General features: G+C 46.0%; 2 protein-coding genes across 8 annotated transcripts in view; both read right to left on the reverse strand.

The window, feature by feature from the left end:
• Positions 1–23,343, reverse strand: part of LOC143215089 (uncharacterized) — a 32,267-nt gene that overhangs the window by 1,671 nt on the left and 7,253 nt on the right. The window contains exon 1 of one of the 7 annotated variants that reach the window (XM_076436923.1): positions 1,802–4,157. The exons of 1 other annotated variant lie outside the window; for it this stretch is intronic. The gene's annotated coding sequence lies outside the window, so the exon portion shown is untranslated. Of the gene's footprint in view, positions 1–23; positions 779–823; positions 965–1,716; positions 4,158–23,343 lie in introns of those variants that run through there. 5 more of the 7 variants (XM_076436906.1, XM_076436897.1, XM_076436877.1 and 2 more) reach the window with 5 other exon arrangements.
• LOC143214965 (uncharacterized) lies at positions 14,642–20,356 on the reverse strand. Its single transcript, XM_076436609.1, has one exon. It carries the CDS (start codon positions 19,600–19,602, stop codon positions 16,912–16,914), a length of 2,691 nt encoding a protein of 896 aa, XP_076292724.1. The 5' UTR covers positions 19,603–20,356; the 3' UTR covers positions 14,642–16,911.

A 23,343-nucleotide genomic window follows, 5' to 3' on the forward strand; every position in this document is an offset into this window, starting at 1 on the left:
ATTGTAGTCCGCAATCGGACGACCTTCGATCGTCGCGAAGATTCCTCTGCTCGATCAACGAAGATTAATGTTGGATCGCGGCCTCTGGAACGGGAACGACTGAAAAGAGGACCAAGTGAAACGTTGACGAGAGGAAAAAAAGGTACGTGGGCCGACGACGAGGAGGAAACGCTGCAGAGAAGGGGTCACGGTTCTTGTCTATAGTAAAAATAAATCCGGCTGGACTTTTGCAACGCAGTAAACACCGATTTTCCCGCTGGTTTCGAGGACCACTCTAGCCTCTAGACTCTTAATCTCCCCATCCGTTCCTTCGCTCATTGTCAAGCTTTTTTCAGCTCTCCCTTGGTTAACACTAAACGTACCACAGTTCTAGATTTTTTATTTTACAATTATTGAGATTATAAAGACGCTTTCATAATAAATGACTTAATAAATATATTTACTAGAGCACATATTACAATAAGAACCGCCCAAAGTCTAAATAAATTAAATCTTGTCGTTTTTATAAAGCAATAAGTGCCTGTTACTTTCGTAGCTCGGCACGTTTAGTATTAACTTGTCTCTATCATCAAAATTTACGAGAGCGTTTCCATCTAAATCTGAAACCCTCGTTGTACGATCTTTTTCGTTGGTACAACAATTAAAACTTCCTTTAATAATTGCACAGGAAAGAGGAATAGCGAAAGTCGAGTAATTGCATCGTGCGATCAATTTGGTAATTCGAACTGGTTGCGTCAGGGGACTCGCTCTGCACATTATCAGTGAAAATTGATGCAATCAGAGTCTGTAAAATTAGCTCTTCGAATGATAAAAATAAACTCACGTGTGTCTAATAAAACGACTGATACGACAGCTACCTACATTCTAAAACGTGAACACAGTATTTGTTATTTCTCATACTGCATTCAGAACTTATATGTATTCGCATATATACAGGGTGGTCCACTTAACTTGCACACCTATATAATTTTCAAAGTATGCGTTGCACGAAAAAGTTTTATATAAAGAAGTTACATGGTCTGAAGGGTTACATTATGTAGTGTATTTATTTTTTTTACAGGTGGAAGCGTTTCAGAAATTTGAAGGTCGACTTCGTTTTTTTTTAATGGAATACTATATTTCTTATACCAAAATATGGAAGAATGTCGAATTCTGAGTAAAAAAGTATTGACCTAATAATTAACGAGTAATTTCACTTTATTTCCTGAAAATTTGACTCGTTAATTACTAGGTTTAGGGCTAATGAAGGTCAATACTTTTTTACTCAGCATTCGACATTCTTCCATATATTTTGGTATAAAAAATATAGTATTCCATTTAAAAAAACAAAGTCGACTTTCGAATCTCCGAAACGCTTCCGCCTGTAAAAAAATAAATACACTACATAATGTACCCCTTCAGACCATGCAACTTCTGTATACAAATGTTATATAGGTGTGCAAGTTGCGTGGACCACCCTGTAATTGATTACGATGTTTGAAGCACGCAGTAACTTCGACGTATACCGTTACACCTAGAATGCAAATCAATTTATATAACCATTGAAGGAAGTGAAATTAGCCGACAAGAATATTCCACAAAATTTGAAAAACAAATTAGGAGCGGGTACACGGAAGGTGATAGTCTATGAATTTCCAACAAAGACTGAAACTCGGTACGCAATACAAGGTATGTACGAAGTGTCCCGAAAACGTGCGACGTTGTACAGCTTGCTACCTTTTTATCGCGACTGTGAACCGGAAACTGATCGACCCGAGCTAAATTGCACGAAAGATGGCTGTATTCGTTGTAATTATCTGACCCAATGTATACCGACGGGCGGTTGAGATCAGGCTGTCTCTCGAGTCTTCCGAGGCTTTCCTCTACGGACGAGTCACGGGAAAGTACGTCGACGGTGCTTCTCGTGTTCTGCGATCGCGATTCGACGAACACCACAAGCGTTCGAGGCAAACACGGATAAGAGACACACGGCGCGGCGCTGCAGGAATAATCAACGAAACGCGACGGCTTCGCGGCTGATCTTCCACTCGCGAACAGAAGTCACGCTGCTCGGTTTTTGGATTCGGGCCAGACACTTTGTGGTATCCTTTTCGAGTTTCCGGTTCGGGATGCCAGACGACAGGAGAATTTTCTCGTGTGCTTCTTCTCCGCGCGCGCGTCTCGGCCTCTCTCTCTCTCTCTCTTTCTGCCGCAGACAATGCGGTTATTCTTGTATGCGAAACGACCCTGCGAAGGATCGAACGCGTCCGCAGGACATCGTCGCTCGCAGGAAGTTAATTTAATCCCGGACAGAGGGTTCGAACGAATGTGATTCTCGAGGCGGATCTCGAATACGTGGGATCTCCTCGAGAAAAACGGCGAACGCGCGCATTCCTCCGGAGTCAGCGCGTCACCGCGAATTTTTGCTTGTATACGTGCCACTGCACCCTTCCTAATTGCATTGCACCAGCCGGTGACATTTATTGGCGTTGATTGAAGCGTTGCAACAGTCATACTTCGATTCAAGGTCCGGCCGGCCTGCTAGCGACGGCCTCAATAAAAACGGAGAGCGTTGCTATCGCTGTTTAACGCGCTCGCTGCCAAATCACCGCGCCGAGAAATCGCAGAAAATTAATGGCGTGCCTGCCACGGTCAACCGACCGGTTTCTTCTTTTACGATTAACTAACCCTCGCACACGCTCCTCGGAAATAGTCCCGCGAAAGATCCTAGTACGAATAATAATTCGCCCATCTTCGCTTCCCACTTTCAATCGACAAATTATGTTTCATACGTAGCGTCGCATTTTAAAGAAATGCAGTGGAACCTCGATTATTCCTGCTAATCGGCGGAACATGATTATTTGAATGATACAATAATTACTTAGTTTCAGTGGTGAACTGAACCATTATATTGAATTTTCTCCGTGAAAAATAGATTACCAGCTGGAAAGCTAGACGTAAGAGTTAAATGAATTTGCAATTTCAGTGGAAGCATTTGTTTATAAGAGGTTGAAATTATTGGTATAGTTGAGAGAGCATAAAAATGGACAGAATTTGAGAACATCGTTGCAGTTTGTCAAAATGACTAGAGAAAGAGAGAATGATTGATGTTTTTCGCAGTTGAATTGTTGAGTTATGAAATTTGTTGCATAAAGTCGATGAATCAAGGAAGGGTTAGTGATTATTTGAGTAATACAACAATTACTTATTGTTAGTATCAGTGCTGAACTGAACCCTTATTGGATTTTCTCCGTGGAAAAAGATTACGAGCTGGAAAGCTACACGTAAGAGTTAAATGGAAGAAAAATTGTTTGCAATTTCGGTGGAGGCATTTTTTTATAAGAGGTTGAAATGGACAGAATTTGCAAAATATCGTTGCAGTTTATCAAAATGATTACAGAAAGAGAGAATGATTTTTGTTTCTCGCAGTTGATGCAGAAGATTGAGTCAAAGGATGTTTAGTAGAATATTTCGTACGGTTTGGAAGTGTTTCCGATGAGAAAAATGTTTAAAAATCGTGACTAAACGTCGGAAAATCGGTGTTCCTACAGTACCACGGTCGATAACATCGATTCCTCGAACTGCGCCGAGCCCAAGCGCTCCCGGCGAGAATGCAACGACGGAAGTTTCTCAAACGAAGGATTAAATACGTCAGCGGGTTGCACAAGTTCTCAAGAAACTTTCGAAACGCCGCGCGGTCCCTCGAAAGAAACCACCGTTTACAACTTTATCTCGATGGGAACCGTGGCTGGCTACCTGTCTTTCGCTAATTACCGTCGAATCAATCGTTTCTCATTACCGTTCAATTAGCCTAGCCATTCCGGTGTGCTCCGGAGGCTCGTATGGATGCGTTACATCATCCGTTGCACGTGTGCAACCGCACGCGGCGCATTCTTTGGGAGAAGCGTGCGACAGAAACTGCAAATCATATTTCGCTAACGTTTGGGCGCTGTTGTCTATGCTTCAAATAGAAAGAGAATATTAAATGACCTGCACTAACGATTTTTAAAAAATTATTTCAACGAAAGTGGCGGACGGAATGCTGTCCGAGTCGCTGTAACACCTGTTCACCCTTGCATAGGCAGTAGGAAATGCATAAATCACAGCTTTAATATTTCTGGTTCTGCATAGATTTTTATATTGTGATTATGCATTGATGCAATAAGTAGACTTCATGCATTTACAATAACAGCATTTAAGAGGATCGAATACGTTTCCTACGACTCGAATGAAACCACTGAAGTGAGAAATACATTCCTATTTGGTTTCTACTTCTTGCAATTAATGGAAACAATCTTTATTTCGCAAAAAGATCCGCAGTCTAGCAATAAGGTTCAAAGACGCACCTGTTCACCCTTGCATAGGCAATACATAGATCATTTCACAGCTTTAATATTTCTGGTTCTGCATAGATTTTTATTTTGCGACTATGCATTGATGCAATGAGTAGATTTCATGTATTCACTGCAATAATGGGCGAGTGTGATTTCAAACACTGGAAAGATTAAAAGCATTTAAGAGGATCCAATACGTTTCTTACGACTCGAAGAACGCTCTTTCAGATGGCACCAAAAAGGGAGGTAATTCGAATTCAGTCAGAAGTTATGATCGTAGAAAAATAGGAGAAGGAACTTTTATTTGCACACCTAATAAATTCCAACGGAAAAATCAACTATCGTAATATTTACGGTAATAATCGAAGATTAAGAGCCCGTCGACTTGTGAACATGTGACCGTTAAAAAGTTTATCAGCTCATTTCGTCTTTCAATAATCGAATAAGCTGTTAACGGGAATGAAGACGGTCGACGGGACGTTCGATCGAAAAGGACAGGCTGGGTAATCATTGAAAGAACATTTACGTCATTTATCGACACAAGTGCATCGCCGTGGTCGCCGAGAACCCGCGAGCAAGCGGCCGATTGCGTGCTTAGAAAGTTTAGCGAGTACGTGCACGATCGTCGATCCGCGGCCACTGCCAATCGGCCGCGATAACGGAAACAATGCGTCGGTCGCATCGACATGACCGCTTTCAGTGCACGAGTCACTGTGTGCGTGTTCGTTTCTGCTTATCTCCCGCACGACGTTGATCCTTCTCCGAACACAACACTGCTCGGGCAAGGATCGACACTAAAAATCGGTTACATGCTCCGAAAACCCGATCCTTTTCGTTTGCGCAACGCTGGAACTAGCAAAGAAGACAAAATCATTTCAGATTACACAGAGTAGTGAGAAAGTACTCTTGTGCGAGTTTATTCGGTAGATTGGTCCACAATGCGCTCTACTGTAAAACATTCTTATCATTTATTTTTGGTACTCCAAATGTTAAATCGGCAGTGAAGCTACGTAACTTACAAAAACGTTTAACCCCTACGTCAATAACCAAAATGGTCGACGATATTCAATGATGTTGCATTTTATAGTTCGAACAGATACAGTTACTCGAATTACTATTCGGACGCTCTACAAAAAGGCGATAACTATTTTACTATTGTACTATACGATTTGAACTTCTTTTGGGAAGCTAGAGCAATTGGTTTACTACAGGATGTGAAAGGAAATTTTTTCAAAAATTGCAATTGATCGGAATTGTTGGAAAAATACTATAAGCTGCATTTTACAACTTTTTTATGTGGGCCTATATTGAAAATTTAAAAAGTACGTTTTTGATGCGGGGAAAAACGACAGGCTTTGAAAGATGTAAGAATTCTTCGATATAGGCCGAAAATCGTGAAAATCTGCAATTTTTACCATCTTCAAGCGTTTGTAACTCATTGCAACGTCGACCGATTCTGAAGAAATTTTCAGAATATGTTTAATTCACACAGATCTACAAAACATATTTCTTAAATTTTCAATACAGGCCCACATAAAAAAAGTTATAAAATGAAACTTTTAGTATTTTTTCTACAATTCCGATCAATTGCTATTTTTGAAAAAATTTCTTTTCACATCCTGCAGTGAACTAATTGCTCTAGCTTCCCAAAAAAGATCAAATCATGTAGTACAATATTAAAAAAGTTATCGTCTTTTTTAGACAATCCGAATATTAATTCGAGTAACTGTAAATTAATCTGTGATCATTAGACTGCGGATCTTCATGCGTTTATGGCTCATGAAAATGTTCAAAAACTGCTAGAATATAAAATTCGATAAAATTTTGTGTAATTTTCATTTGTTTCGGATCTACAAAGGCTGTTAGGATTTTATTTCATTCCACGTTCTTTAAATTTGTCGACAAAAATTGGAAAATGCATAAATATCCGCAATCAGATAATCTAAAAACATAAAGCCCTACAATAACAGTTTCAAAAAGTAACAGACAACCAAGTTGCTAAAACAATAAGCTTAAAAAAGTTCAAGACTCATTTTGAAGCTTGGTACGCACTCTGTTATATGTATACGATCGTATTATATAACTAAACGCGCATATTGCGAAAGAAACGTCATGGAAGAACCCAATGTTCGTAAGTTTTCGGGGAAGCGAATGCGTAAATCACGTAAGAGGGAACTTCAGTGGACTTCCACGAAGAATTTGAGGGACATCGATTTCCGTTCATCAATTTTCTCGCTTCCGAATCATGAGAAACGCTCGTGGCGCGTGCACGCGCTCGTCAAGCTGAAGCAACGTCTGCTGGCGATAACAGGGAGCCTGATAATGCCGAAGAAAGTTGATACAGTCGAACCGAAGGTACACACAGGCCGCTACACAAATTGATTTCAGCGGAACGGTACTTTCTTCGATTCGGATCTCTCGTGAACGATCGCGATACATATCCGAGAACGATTCGGCGAACGGACCCGAGAGAACGGCTCGCGCAGATCACAATATTTATTGGACAATTGCAACTTTTACCCTTGATCGGTGTGGCTCGTCTGGCAATTTCCGTAATGGTAATCACACGGGAATAACGTTTCGTTTCCGACGGTCTCTCGCGCTTTCGCTATCGCGCGCGCGCACTTGAAAGTTCCACGGCTCGGTTGAAAAATAAAACACGAGAGCCTGTGTGTCATTCCAGGCATTGTCTCAGTGTCGAGTGCCTTCTCCTACGAGGCTACGTATTAATCTTATCTGATGAAATCTCGCTGGCCGATGTATCTGCGACGGAATAAAAACCTCGATCGAACACGGCCGAGGGAGACCGGGGCTGGTTCACCGATCAGCCTAATTCCCGACAACTATTGCGTTATAGAGCTACCGATGGCCTCACTCGCGATACCGAAACATGGGAGTGATTAAATCATCGTTTAACCCCTTGCACCACGATCTTTTTCACGACACGACGCACACTGGGCTATTTGGCCTGAAAAAAGTGGGGAAAAGTCGATTTCTTCATTTTTGCGTATGGTATAAAACTTTTGTTGTCCGTTGTAGTTAAAGATCTGAAGAATAAGGCTGCAATATTGTTTTTTCTATTTGTACACCCGTGATGTTAGTAAACTTCATCGAAAGTCAAGAGATTTTAAAACAGCGTCCGTTCATTGGCACAAAAGTTGTTCAGGAAGGTGTACAGAACACTTTCGCACAAATTTCCTTTTGTTATCATCTAAATTAGTATAGTTATTAATATCTGAACATTACCAATAACTCTCTAAGTTTTTTTGCGATTTCAAAACTTTATTGACGATTTTGTTCTATTTCTGTATGAGTCTGCGTGCTCTTTTTGGCCTCATTAAATTCGGTAAAGATTTGCGATTATAAGCCAACAAAATTTGGTTCCGACTATGTCCGAATTCAAATTTTATAGTCAATTTAGTATTAAGCGTTCAGCAGCGTTTCGCGTACGCCTGTACGTTCGGCTACGCTTGGCCTCAAATGAAGAAGAAACATTATCCGAGGAAGAAATTTCTGATGTATTTTCGGATGAAAATTAATGGTAATAACTAGGCCAATTGGTAAAGTGAGGATTACGCTACTGATACGTCTGGAAAAATTCAGTTCGGGGACTTTCTGTTTTAAATGTCCGATGCATATGTTCCGAAAGTACGAAAGGCATGATGCATCAAATTCACCGATGCGATGGCTCGTTCTTCCTCATGTGCAGCGTGTCTGTCCCTCACGTGCTCCGTCTTCCTCCCGATGAATCACAATAACGGATATGGCCGGTAATCGGGTGAATTTTCCCGTCGGAAGGGAAACGCGTCGGACGCGACGGAATCAATAAGCGGATATCGTCGTTGCTCACCGACGGACACTAATTTATGAAAAAAGAAAGACTGATAAGATGATCCTTTTGTTGCCATCGGATCACGGACGTATACTTTATTTCCGATGTTTATAAGAGGATTTGTAGAAAAACAAATTGACTCGCATGACCCAATAAAACCAGGAACTTATACCGGTACGTAAAATATCGGTATCATACCGGTATTTTTTTCCTAACCGTTATAGAGACCGAAATATATATCGGAATTCCGGTACGATGTCATATCGGAATTCCGGTATGATGCCATATCGGAATTCCGGTATAACGTCATACCGGTACATGAAAATACCGGTATATTTGTATATATTAGGTTGGCAAATAAGTTCGTTCGGTTTTTGTGATTTATTCAAGTCTAAAAAACCGAACAAACTTATTTGCCAACCCAATATTTACCAGTAATAATTTCGGTTTTTCCAATGTATAGGATACACTAACTGCATCACGAACATAAACGAGGTATTCCGCGACTCACATGTCTTAGGGTGGATTTATAGTGGAGCAGCGAGGTGAGCTGTGCGGTGAAAAAAAAAGAAAAACAAAGAAAATACATATGTACTTTTTCATTAGTATGTGTCGAAATGTTGTCACGAATGTTGGTTCCTTTTCACCGCGCCGCTATCATCGATGCTCGCAGCTCCACTATAAATGCACCCTTATTAACCCTAGCACTCCCAAAAAAGCTCCGATCCTTCACGCGGACTCTCAACGGGGGGCTCCTCAAGCCCATGCTCCTCTTCACTCATTTCTCCTGAGAAAAAATTATTTAAAACGAAAGCTTGGTTATTACATTATTATTTAAGCGCGTGATACTTTATGAATATTCTACATATATTGTATTTAGATGTATATGTATACAATAGAATATAATGTAAGATAATGTATACATCAATACTACTCTGAACCAGAATAGGGCAATAATCAACTGATATTTAAAAATGACTATGTAATAGTCTTTTTGAATGTTAGTCATAGCAAAATAGTCATTAGTCAAAACTTTTTGATTAGTTAGTGATAACTAATTAATAATATTAATGTATGTTAATCGCACAACAGTGACTGATGACTAAAGATTGATGATGGGCTTTAGGAACCCCCCCCCCCTCTCCCTATAGGAGTGCTAGGTTTAATTAAAGTTGATACAAATTTTAGCAAATTTTATCAATAATAATCAAAGTGTGTATGTATGATCCCATCGATCTAATTCGGTGGGTCTGTCGCACGTGTTGTCCATCTGTACGGGGTTGAAGTTGTCGGAGCGCGGTGGTTGTAAATAATCGGCCGGTTCGGAGCTAATCCGTGCGCGTTTGTTGTCTGCTATAACAACCTTTTCAGGTAAACCGCCAGTGGCCGGGCGCAACCCGCCCGGAGGGCCGTAGTCACGCCGCGAGCAGCTAGTAAAATATACATATTTATCAAATGTAATTATTATATAAAATATGTTTTAAAATCACTTAAGTGGGAGGTACATCTGGAAGGTCTTTGGCTTAATGTTTTACGACGGCCATGGTAGATACGTCGTCGGTTTATAGTTTACCTGAATTCGGACTGGCGCTCGTTTCTTCGCACGGAGGGTTTTACGACGGATCGTATTTCTATTGTGTATAGTTCAATAATTTAGGTGACTGTGCTTCTTAATGGTCCTGGAGTAAGTGGCACGCAGTTCCTTTTTATTTGGGGCATCCCTTGCATTGAAAAAACCGAAAAAATACCGGTAGTTATTTCGGTTTCGATAGAATATCGGTTACACCGGAACCTGTGTTTTAACGATTTCGGATTTCACCCATTTCGGTATTATTTCCGTTTGGGTATAGCTTCTTGGCATAATACCGGTTTGAAAATTTTACCTGTATTTATATATATATATATATATATAAGTCCCTGAATGAAACCTTCTACTTTAACGTATCGGATTGATGTCCAGTACTTTTCCACAACTAATTGTTTAATCCAGTGGTTCTTAAACTTATGTAGTCCAGGGCCCCCTCTCGAACAACATGTTTTTGCGGACCCCCTCCCAACCCTAAGCATTTTACGTAGTTCTTGAGACTTAATTTGAAACAGGAAAATGTAAAAACATGAAACAATTTGAACGTGAAAACGATTTGAATGACCCCTTTTTTAAAAATATCTGTTAATCTGTTAATGTCAAAATTGTTTCGCGGGCCCCCGGTAAAGGCTACGCGGACCACAGTTTCAAAACCACTGGTTTAATCGATGTTTCAATAGTCAAGGAATCAGTCATCCTCACCAACGCACTTTAGTACATACTTGTTAGGGGGACTGTTATTTAAAAGAAGATTCTTAGATTCTTAGGTTCCCCTTTAATATTGAACAATTGAAATAATTAATAAAACGACAACTTAGGAAACTTTCGCAAACTCTGTAAATGCAAATCCATGCAGAAAGTGATCGATGATCTGTCCTCGCATCCTTGAGACGCCAGCGCCGAGAAAGTGAAATGAATATATCAAAAGAGTAAAACAATACGGTAGATATAAAATGGAATATTAAAAAATTTCTTACAGAGCAATAATTCCAACTTTTACAGTGCAATTAGCAGAAAGCTGTGGTGATCTATGATCCATGCTTAGATCCTCAATACGCCAGGAGCATTGGGGAATCGGGAGAAGTGGAGGAAAAGAATGAGACATCGGGGTTGAACGTACGAAACAAGGTTGGTTCTCTTCGATTTCGTTTATTCGGCGAACAAAGGAAACATGATCGAGTGTTGGCTCGCTGCGAACGAGCTGCGGCGTGGGTCGAGAATCGTCGACCAATAAATAAATCGAATAAATTTCAATACTGATTATCATTATCATTATCGTTTAGACGGTTGGACGAATCACCGGTGTTTCTCTATCGCGGGATATAACGACGCGTATCCTTGCCGAGAGATCCATCAGCTGGAGAGACGTTTTTCTTCGCCGTCGGAGGACGCGATATAAAATATATAATATCTATATATTTATATATGTATAAATATATGCATTGTATATATATTTATATATATATACCGTGGCTCGTGTCGAGGACGCGTTATTATTGGTCCTTGATTGGTCCTCGCGCGAAGCAATAAGGCACGGGCGATTTAAAGGCACCGGGCGAGAGTTTAAGAGGCGCTTCGTCGGTATACAATAACTTGATCGTATTAAAATATAATATTTCAATATATAATCTATATATATCTATCTATCTATGCATCTATCTATCTATATATATAATTATGTATACATATATACGCGCGCGAGCGCGCGTGCTCTTGTCTCTCTCTCTTCTCATCAACGCTGTATATATATAAATTTCTTTGTACACGATACACGAGCATTATGTTTGCGACATGACGTCGTACCTTATTGTGCGTGTGTGTGTGTCTGTCTATCTGTATACACTTCTGTCTACCTACACACAACTGCACGGACTCGAAATCGCGGGGGCTCGCCCACCGAAACTCGAATCCCTACATACACACACGCGTTCGGTTCTCGAAGTTGTTCCTTGCACGCGTTTTTTTTTACACACTTAAAAAATATATATATATATTGCTTACGTACGCTGTATGCCTCGTTTAATAGACTCTTGTGGGCTGTGCACACGGAACACACGCAATCACGCACGCACTGACGCACGCATTTTTTTTTTGTCGAACGTTGATTTTGCACGCGCTCGCACTCCTCTCCGCTCTGTATGTATATCGCTTTCGTTAGTCGGATTCAACACCACACCGTGAACGTCGGTCGGCTCTCTCGCTCATTATGTAAAACGTATTATGGCATTATGTAATTCATTATGGCTTACGATTACGTTACATTTTATTGTACATTGCCGCCTTGACCCTCCGTCGACGACGACGACGCCGCCGCCGCGGACAAGGCTGTGTGATACGGTTTCCTCACACCTGACTCGCGCGTGTTACGATTACACCGCCGGTTCCCTGATATGTTTCACAATATGTATAGTCGTCTCCGTCGAACGTTACGTCGACCCCCGGTTACTATCCTGACGCCCTCCGGCGAGAAAATGGCCGCCGGAAACCACCTCCGGTCGTTTAACCCTGCGTTCACAAATCTTCTTAACACTAGAACTACCGGATGAATCGAAATGACTTGCTTCTGATTTGTGCTTTTAGGAATGTTAACCCTTTCATTCGGTTGTCCCCTCTGTGGCACCAATAAAATTGCTGTACCATTATTCAAAATATTGTTTATACATTATTCAATGTATCAGCATCTAATCAATTACTAAACATTTAGGTATTGTATGAGGTATATTATACCAATTTCATATCTATAAAATTTCAGAAATCACAGGGAATGGAAATGTTCTAGATCGGAAGATATGTTTAATTTTCGAGTTATAATAGCTCCGTGTGTAAAGAGTGTTAAGATTATAAATATGTTTTTCGGAGAAATTGTTTTAGGGAACTTCTTGAAATAAATGCAATTTTGTCATTATTATGAGGCAATGTGTGCCACACACACACACACAATTGCGTTTAGTCCTCGGTAGTTCTAGTGTTAATCCCCCCGGCGTTCTTCCAGAGCTTCTATCAATGTTTTCATCGGACAATGTAACCTTCTGACTGGACGAAATGAATGTTGTCCTTTTAAAAAAATTCTGGCTTCAAGAACTTTCCGTCAACTTATTAAAATAATTACGAGTCATTTGAATTAATTGAAAGAGTTATTTATGATAAGATTTGTGTCACAATTTTTTTCGTCAATCTCTAAGGACAAATTTTGGTCATAATAATATAAATACAATTGCTTGAAACCAGCTTCACTTGAGATTTGCACGAGATCTGAACGAGTTCAAGAAGCAATTCCAGCGATAAGCTTTAATGTTGCAGTTTTTATCAGAATGAACTTCGATCTTGCGAGATTTTGAAGCGCGCGAACGTGTTAAAAACGAAACGGACTCGTCGCCCCAGTTAGAAGGTGAGCATCGTTTCGAAAAACAAAAGGGAGCTAAATTCTATGGTCGCAAAGGAAAGAAAAAAAGAATAAAAAAAGTCATGGAAGCAAATTTGAAAGGCTCCGAAAAATAATGCAATTTCACCGATGTCCTATGTCAAAGAGAATTAGTGAACAAAACTTCAAAGTTCAATATCTCGAAAGTGAAAGTACGTGACAGGCGGCGTCCTTCCTTACAACCACAGAATTGTCACCTGAAGCAGCTAGTTCGACCTTCGGCGGCCATCTTCTCACCTGGGAGCGAGTCTCAGGTGTGCTGAGAGATATCGTTGACCCGCGGGACGCATAATGCACGTCGGTGGCTGACGCTGGCGGACGGTTCTCGGTCGAAACGAGCTCGATTGAGCATGAATATTGAAATATTGACGCAACCGGTCCGTCTGCGACGGTGATTTACAAGATTGCCGTGGTTCGCCGCGCGCCGTTTCAAGCTCAATTGGCCGCGCGGCTTTCGCGGAAGGCTATTTTCCATTTCGCGGCGCTGTTCCACGTCGCAGACGGATCGTCGCCGGTGACGCGCGCGATTCGCTTCATCGATCTGCAACGCTGATAACAGGCACCGTTATATACTATAGTATCTACAAGTAACCGAGCGTCGATGCAACACAATCGTTCGAGATAGAGACTTTTCCTCGCGAAGGCCGTTCCCGCGATAAATAGGGAACATGTTATCGCTGTTTCGAATCAGAGCGAGTTGCGAGACGATGCGACACTCGCCGCGAAACCCTGAGGACGATCCACGGGTCCGTCGAGATCGCGTGGATCGTGGCTTTAGAGAGAAATAGCGATTGCACGCCGATGGGGCCGGTTGTGGCTCTGTTCTTACGGCACTGAGTGTTTTTACGGATTATCCCTACAATTTTCTATGGGGTGGTTTCGTTGAATTCGTTTGGCCGTAGCCCTTCGACGATCGGAATTAATCAAATTCTGCTCTAATAGGCAGAGGTCAAAGTAACTGTGTGTATCTGTCTTTGTGTACACTCTTCCTTTGTTGGTCTTGTACTGAAATTATATTTACACGATCGTCTTCAATCCTTAGTCGATACTGTCGAATTACTGACGAGCCTCACAGATTTTAGCTTTTTAATAAAATTTTATTTCGACTTTGCCCATTTTTGATTTGAACTTTAACCTCCTGGAAAATTTTTAAACTTTGTTCGAAAGTTTTCTGAATTATTATGATAAAGCGATGGATTGATTGCGTTTTCGTGATCGTCAAAGGGCAGATCCAAGATCCTCGACAAAAGCACCCCTTTCCTCGACCATAAGGCATAAGGCACGCGTCTTCTCCTCGAGAGAAAGGATAAACTCCTTCGATCAGCCTTTTCGAGAATCGACTGTGTAATTCATAGACAAAATATATATCCGCTTTATATACAGGTAAGTGTACGAGTATGAATTTCCGCGCGTTTGTTCGTGGACCGGCAGAAAACGAAGGCACGCCGAGCATTCTCTAGCGGAAGTGATCCTTTCCGAGTTGCATATACTCGTTTCTTCCTTTCCCGTTTCGATCGCGGACAAGAGAATCGAACCGACGGCACAGTGTTGCTAACAGTGCGCGCTGGCTGCATGAAACTGCAAATTCAAGTTGCAAAGACGCAGCTACTAACACAGTACTATTAGAAATCCTATTATCTCGTTTTACTAAACAGTGACTCCGTTAACAGCAAACGTACCGAAAATTAAAAGTGACTGATTTGTATGCAAAATGAAAATTGTATAAATTGCAGGATACGAGATCAACTTTGTTCATGACTTTATAGTGTTGAAAAGAATACAATAATATTTCTAACTTCTTTAAATGTTTTGACTGTTTTACATTTGATCTACTCAGTTTGTTCATAAATGCATAAAATTCGCAGTCTACTAGATAATGTGCTGCTCTATGAGAATGACAAGATTATTTAAATACGACAATTTCGAAATAAAGAATCCGTGTCTTTTTCATTTGAGCAGCGGCGGCAAGTTTGCTGTTCGAGCGAGTTCTTTGAATGAGAAATGCAGTTTCGTCCAGCGAGAGCTCCGATCGATCGGTTTCGTTCGGAGAGAATTCTCTCGAGCGATCGGTCCGAATCTCCGAATTGCGCGACCGTGGATCGGTCGATTGCTCGCCGCGTATTTACATATTTACAGGCTATCGATCCAGCGGGAATGGAAGAAGCGAAACGGGCCGCAGAGAGACTTACGAGAAGACGAGAATCTAAACGAGAGAAAAGAAAACGGAGACCGGAACTCTGTCGTAATACTTGCGCATCGCGCGTGGAAGAAATTCTTTGAGCAATTAAACGATATCTAGGATCGGTCCCCGGCCGGAGGCGGAACAAGAGAATGCGAAAAATCGCGCTCCCGCGCACGCGGATTGTGCAACGAGAGAGACAGACTACGCGCTAGAAACTCGATTCGCGAGGGAGTTGTTTTTTTCTCGCCACCAGCGATCGATATCTCCGCGTCGCGACTGACATAATTTTTGTAATTATAGCGAGTCCAGGCGACCTCTAAACGGCCTAGCCGATAGTGGCCGACGACAAACGGTAATCGCAAACGATAAAGTCAGCGTGAAAAATTCGCGCCGCAGAGATATCCGCACGGATTGTCGTGGGGATGAGGGAACAGAGACAGAGAAAAGAGGTATGCGACTACGATGGAGGAAGATGCGAACGCGGGACGCGACCGTGTATGATCTCCTACCGCGCCTCCGATCGCCCAATGGCCGATTAAGACTTTATCGTGATGCGTAACGCCGCGCGATCCCTGGAAACGATAAACGCTCACGTGGTGTGCGAGACCGACGTGTCGTAGATCACGTACCGGTCGATCCTGCGATCAGGGATCCTTTTAAAAAAATCCGTGAATTTCGAAAGCTGCGTTCTGAACGGTGCAAGCACCGGACAACCTTTTAGCCCGTCCTTTCTCTACAGAAACTTTTTTTTTAATGAAATCATAACGATCTTTACTTTACCCTACCGGAAGCTAATTAATAGGCATTTTAATGACTGAACTATACGTAGAAAAAGCTGTATAATTTTCTTTTAAACAGTAATGTCAGATATTTGAGAACTGTTCGCAAATTTTTCGAACACGACTTAACCCCTTGCGCTATGATTTATTTTACGGTTCAAGTGGTTAATTAATTACAATATCTTCGTCGTACAAAACCTTTTAAACAGAAAATAAAATTTATATTTATTGTACGACTATTGTTCTTTCGGTTTAAAGGACATTAGTTTGATAGATTCAATAGAGTACGTTTGAATTCTTCGTCACAAGCCTGACTCGACATTATAGTGCAAGGGGTTAATAGCATTTTATCTAGATCCTTTTAGGTTTTCTATTGTGCCGAATTGCACAATTTTCGATTGCAACTCATCACCAGGAGCTGATAAAATAGTAAATGTGTCATAATAAGAAAAATTTACGCGGTTATTTTACAACATAAACGCGAGTCCCGCTGTGCAAGTGTTAATAAAACTGAGACTGAGAAGTTCGATAACATAATACTTCCGGTAAGAAAAGAAACTCTAATTTTGTCAATCTGAATATTCCCTGTTACATTTTACGATTTCGTGAGCGAATTTTACGTGATCGAAAGAACTATAATTAATTGCATTTGGCTAGTGAACTTTGAACGAGCTCCGCGCGTACAATAACGTTCGCGATCGAATCCCATTGAACGAGCATCTTCCTCGAGTTACCGAAGGGGGACTTTGAAAATATTCGGTCTTGTTCCGCCCGGTAGGGGATCGCGATAGTCTTCGAATTACGTGTAATGGGGGCTCGCCGGATACCTAACGAACGCGCTCCTGACCTGTGGGAACTCGGTGTACGGGCTCTGATGTGTTCTCCAGGAGATGGGCAGTCTCAGACTGAGCTCGAGAGCATAGTCGTGACCGCTGGCCTCGTTCAGGTTGCAGATGCTTTGGCAGTTGTTGTTGTTGACGATCTGGTTGCTGACGGGCGACAGGCCCCTCTGCATAGCGGGCTCCTTCGTGGGTTTGCTGACGGGATTGTCTAGATACGGCTTGAAGAGGATGGCGTCCTTCTTGGAGGTTGGTCCCGGAGGCGGAGGCGCGGCCGACGCCGGCGGCGTGGGCACGGTGCTGGTCACCGGCTCCGTTCTCGACGGTGAATCGACAGCGAATCTCTTCGACTTGACGAGACAGAGCGGCGTCTCCTGCGGCGGGGCTTCTTGGCAGGCAGAGTTGGTCCTGACGGACTCCTCCGGTTCGAGGCAAAGCCTCTTCGGCGAGTGTACGGCCTCGTAGCAGCAAGACATGGTGCAATGGTGCCTCTTCAAGGGCGAGGAGGAAAGCATCTCCTCGGTGGACTCGGGAACAATGGTGATCTCGGACGAGTACTCTCCAGGGGAATAACAGTACTGCCTGTTCTGCGGGTCCGAGTAGCAAGATCCCCTTAAGGACGTATCCTGGTAGCACGAGGTGATCGGTGTCACCGCGTGGCTGCTGTCCAGGCAGCAGGAGAGGTTGCAAGAAGCTGCCCGCTCGCTCTCGGACAACGACGGGTCCACCAATGAGTGTTGGTAATACGGAAGATGCTGCGAAGAGGAGGAGGAGGAGGAGCCCACGTCGCAGCAGTAAAGATGTGGCGGTGGCGACCGCTCGTACTCCACCTCGATCCGATCCTGCGACAAGCTGGACACGTAGTTCGAGGTCCTCAGGTCCACCGGTGACTCACCGGAAGCAACATCCTGCACGGGGCCCAGCCGTTGCCGCGAGTTCCCGCGGACCGCGATCTCGCCCCTCAGCTCAGTCTCTTGTCCGAGCCACTTCTGCACCTGGCGGCGGTTAATGCCGAACTTCCTGGCGGTGGCCCGTTGGTTCCCGGCCACGCCGACGTCCCGATGAAAGGCATCCAGAACGTCCAATTTAAATCGGAGCGAGAACGATCGTCGTCGAGTGAGATCGTTCGACGAGTTCTGGCTGCCGGGCGAGCAATCGAGCGGATCCATCTCGCTATCCGAGCAACTGGTGCTGGACCGGCCGGAACTGGCAGGTCCGCGAGGGCTCGAGGGCAAGGAATAGCCTTCCCTCGGGTCGTGCATCGGGCTGACCGGACGCGAGTCGACAGGTGGCCTTTGGTAATCGACGTACGAAGACACGGCAGCCTCCCTTCCGTCCTCGCTGGCGTCTTCCTCGATCTGTAGCTCCTCCTTGACCACCGCTCCGCCGATCACCACCGATGTATCCTCCGCTCCTCCCTTCTCTCCGATATGGGTCTCCTTCGACTCGCGGATCGGCTTCTCGGAATCCAACGACGGGGACGCGAGTGCGTGATGGTGCACGTGCAGGCACGGGCTCGCGGACGCCCGCGGGGAATCGAAGTGAACGGACATTGTGGAACTGCTGCTGCTGCTGCTGGCTGAATGCGATACGGGCGAGAGTGGGCCCCTCGGGGCACCGGGCGAGCACGTCGACTCGCACGGCCCTGGCGTCGCCGCAGAGTCTGGGCTCGCTCGCTCCGTCTTTATCATCGACGGCGCTAGTAGCAAACCGTACGACGATTTCCTGTCCGCGGAGGAATCCACGTCCCCGTAACTCTGCTGGGGCCGATTATGGCTCGGCGAACGATGCTGATGGATCATCTCGGTTTCGGTGTAACGACGATGCTCGGGACGTTGGGCCACCCGGTAGCTCGTCAGATTTTGATACACCTTGACCTCACCGCGACCGTCGTACGACGAACTTTCGATCTCCCGATGACCGTCCGGATTTGTGACGTAGTACCTGGATTGCTGATCCGAGCAGTCCCTGTAATCGTGCACCGATTCCTGCACCCGATCCTCCGCCTCGCGATGAAGGTGACGTTGCTCTTGATTGATGGTGTACTCCTGATAGCGGGCAGGCATCGCCGAGGCCGTGGTGGATTGAGCCACGTATTGGGGCGACGAGGGTGCACCGCCATGAGGAGGATGAGGAAGAAGAGGTGGGGGCCCTTGCTGAGCAGCCAGCTCGTCGCCGTGCAGTCTGGCGAGGCTGAGGTTCAAGGCCGGCGCTGCTGGAGCCACGGCGGGCCCCGTTGCTTCCGTCACGGTACCGTCCGGCTTGGGAACACCCGTCGACGAGATCACCGTGCTCGTTGTTGTCGTCGACACGACGGTATTGCCACTTTCCGCACAACTGTTACGCAGGTTGTCCTCGCACTGTAACCACTTTTGTATCTGACGCCGATGGATCCCGTACTTTCTCGCGGTGGCCCGCTGGTTGCCACGACAGTCGATGTCGTTTCGATACGAGTCGAGAACCTTGAGCTTAAAGGCCGGCGCGAATATACGTCTGCTGCCCATCACTCCGACCGATTTCCTCGTGGCGGTATTACTGTTACTGGTCGGTTGTTGCTGCTGGTGCACTGTTGATTGCTGTTGCGGCTGCTTTTGATGCACCATTTTCACCGAGTTCCCCTCACCGAGCACCTCGCTCACACCATGAGTCATGACGACAACGACGTGTGATTTCGCGCACCACCCGAGAAACCGATTCTCTCCTTTTTGCAACGTGACGTCGTTCCACGACCGTCACACGACGAACACCGGAGACGAGAACGACGGCGACAATGACGACGATGAGCTTCGTAACCGGGCACTGCCAACGACGCACGGGGGTACCTTAACGCGTAACATTGCACGAAGTGCTTGCCTGGCCGCGCCGCGCACGGAGTTCCTTTTAGGTCTCTTGGTAGATGCCGTAACTAATTTTCATCCCCACCAACGGCCGAGGACTGCGGCTGCTTCCCACCGAGCAGTCTCTCTTTCCTTTCCCCTCTACTCATACCACTGCCCCCTCTTACCTCGCTCTCTTTCTTTCTCTATCTCTAGAACGCTCGCGGTCTCTCACTCCCTCTTTATGACCGTCGGTCTCGCTCGCGCAGTCTAGAAGCCCCGCAACGCTTCTCGCGTCTCTCTTCGCCACGGTCTCTCACCGTATTTCCCCCTCCCGTCATCTCTCTCCCTCTCTCTCTTCGCCTTTCTCCGCCGTCTCTCCTTGTCTCTCAATCGCAGCAAGCGCCCCTCAACACATACCCAACATCCCACTCGACCGGCATAGGCGCTAGAGTCCACCGCTGCCGGCCACCAGTCATTCTTCTTTCTTTACGCCTAACCGACCTAACCTCCACCAACTATACTAGGCTCTTCTCTTTCTATGTTTCTCGTCATCCTGCCTGACTACCCGCACCCGTAGGCGCCCACCCGCCCCTCCTCCCCCTTCTCCACCTTTGCCACTACCCACTCGGGGCTCTGCTTTCCCGCTGTTTCTGTCTCTCTCCCACCGGACCGTCTCTCTTCCCTTTCACACCTCAGCGCCGTAAAACTCCGCCATTTTGTGTGTTCACTTCCGTTAATGACGCGCGCGGGAAACGTCACACCGGCGTGACGACGCTCTCGGCGCCATGTTGTCTGCCGTGATCGTCTGACTGCCTTGCCTGCCTGCTTGCCTGCCTGGCTAGCTGGCTGGCTGGCTGGCTGGCTGGCTGGCTGCTACCCGTTCTCTCTGGTTCGCCGTGGCAGCCAGCATGGAGCCTAGATTTTTGCTCGCCTTTCTCCTCGCTTTGCCTGCCTGCGCCGTGCCTTTTCTCGCCTTCTCGGCGTTCCAGCGGCCGTATCGCTACGCAGAATTTTATCACGATCTACGATTGACTCGCCAGCCGTGCTCTCGAGAGCATACACCGACCAAGTATCGTTGGAAACGGTACGCGGTAGGCTGCTCGGGTTACGATGTTTTCCCGTTCGCCGAGATTAGGCGCGTTATCTAGGTTAAATCGTTGAAGACCTACGTCAGGCTTCGCATACGGTATACGATTCTTGAAAGCTCGGAGCAGTGTAACCGAGCGCCAACACGCCGACGTCGACGCCGACGACAGTCGCCTAAGAAGTTTTATTGGCACTCGAATAAAGGGGAATGGCCGGGGAGGGGGCGGCAGCGAGGGGATTTTACCTTCCTGGAAAAACGGTCGTGGCCGTTGTCGGCTTCGTCGGCAGACCTGCTTAGGGTAGAAGTCGTCCCTATTATAATCCGACCAGGTAATACGATCTGTATTGTTCTTGACTGGTTATTACCAGCATTATGCTGTCTCAACCGTTACCCAGAGTCATCGGTGGTCAATTATTTCCCTCGGCTTTCCGGCACGATCTTATTTCGTTTTGCTCGTTGCGCTCCCGCTCCCCCGCTCCCTCGCTCCACCGCGGAGCCGGAGAGTTATCAGCGGACGGAGTTTCCTGGCGTGCATGCGAATCGCAAATTTCTTGCATGTACGTCGTGGAATGAGATCATGTTGTTTTTGTGGCGTGAGCCGACAGTTAATATGTTTAGCTTTTCGCGCAGTTGCCATGTCGTTCGGCCGCACGTAGGCCGCGGACGTGTGTGTAAATACACGGGCGTCGAGAGAGCGAGATAGATACAGAGAGAGGGAGAGTGGGAGAGAGAGAGAGAGAGAGAGACTTGCAAGCAATGACGCAAACTTTGCGTTACTATATACTTTGATGAGCACGAGCGAGAGTGAGAATGAGCGATCGAGCGAGCGAGCGAGCGAGAGAGAGAGAGAGAGAAAAAGATAGAGAGAGGGACAGAGAACGATAGGTCGCGTGTAAAGAAACGAGCGAGGCCTCGTAAATTTCCACGATTCGCGCCACCAGCAGAAACTTGGAGGTCCCACTGATCCTTCTGCGGTTCCTCGAAGGAGCACCCTGCTGCTCTTCTCGGAATCTCAATGGCTATTCTCGTTTCGCCGATTACGTTGACTCCGAGACCCCTTCTTCCTCGACTGCGTCCGAGGAGAAGACCAAGCGAATATTGCTACGATCGGAGAGGTACCTGCCTCTCAACATGATTCGACCTTCGCATAGTTCTACCGGTACGCGATTCATCGCTTAGGTATTTCGTGCGCCGATGTCGGAAGCGTCTCAAGTTTTTCCTGTCGACGCGACGCGCAGATCTAATCCGTCGACGCTCTTTAATTGGCGGCCTTGAAATTTCACGATTATTCGGACCGTACCATACGACATCGGCACACACCACCGATAGCGCTCTACATATATCGCAGGCCGGCTATCGGGAATAATACCGGTGTATACAAGGAGGCATAATGCGTGGAAAGCGCCGCGGTGGTAGCAGACCGGCAGTCGCCTAAGTACGCCACGACGGCTGGCACGTTCATCGGATTTGTCCTTGGGGCCGAAGGTAGGCGCAGCCCGAAGTCCGAGGACGTGGCAACGCAGCCGACCAGGCTCCCCCTCCTTTGTCCGACGGCCGGTCTTGCCAGACAGGGTGTCGCCAGCTCGGTCGGCCGGGCCGTCCGGGTTGCCGCGGGGGGAGAGAGGAGAGGCAAAGAACCCGATGGTGTAAAGGGGCAAGGGGATTCCGTGGGTTGGTGTCTGTGCGACCGTGTGACGGAGCAGACATTAGGGGGAAAGAGCCACACCGGCTATGGGAGGGAATCGTTCGAGGCAGATTACAAAAGTGGAACCAAGAGAAACTGAAAAGAGAAAAAGAGACGGCACGAGGCTCGTAGCCGTCGCGCCACACCGCGCCGCACCGGCCCGAGGCCTGATACTGTGTGTGCGTGTCATAGGATCGGTCGTGGACCTACATTCACGCGGGTAGCCATGTTTGAAAACTCGTGTCCCGCTGGAATGTAGCCTGTAGGGGCCCCTTCGTTGATTTCCCCTCCCGCCCCCCGTCACCTCTCCCCTTTCCTGGCAGGCGGTGTTGTACACGCACGCGTCCACACATACACATGCCACCCTACGCGATTCCCCGGCTCGCTGAACGATCCTCGGACGCCTACCTACCGTCTCCGCTCCTGGCCCCTCTCGTTCATCGGGGCCCCTCTTTTTCTCTCTTTCTGTCGTGCTTTGCCCTCCTATGGCTCTTCCCTTCTATCCGTAGCCGGTGTGATCCTCTCTCCTTGCTCCTCGCCGCTTCTCGGCGTTCCATGGCTTGGCGCCCCAAATGGTCGCGTAACCAGAGACGCGCCTCTGGCCTGGCCTGGCCTGGCTTGGCCTGGTCGCGCCAGACTTCTCGGCGCCCAAATGATGTACGCCGACCGTTCTCTCTCTCTCTCTCTTTCTCTTTCTCTCTCCTCTTTCTCGCCTGCTCGCCCCGTGTCCTGGGTTCGTAGCCTTCGCTTTCCTTGCTCTCTTTTCACGTGTATGCTCGCGTGTGGGTACGCCATGCGAACA

Source organism: Lasioglossum baleicum, chromosome 1 (genome assembly GCF_051020765.1).
Source record: "Lasioglossum baleicum chromosome 1, iyLasBale1, whole genome shotgun sequence".
In the NCBI taxonomy this organism is placed as follows: Eukaryota; Metazoa; Arthropoda; class Insecta; order Hymenoptera; family Halictidae; genus Lasioglossum; species Lasioglossum baleicum.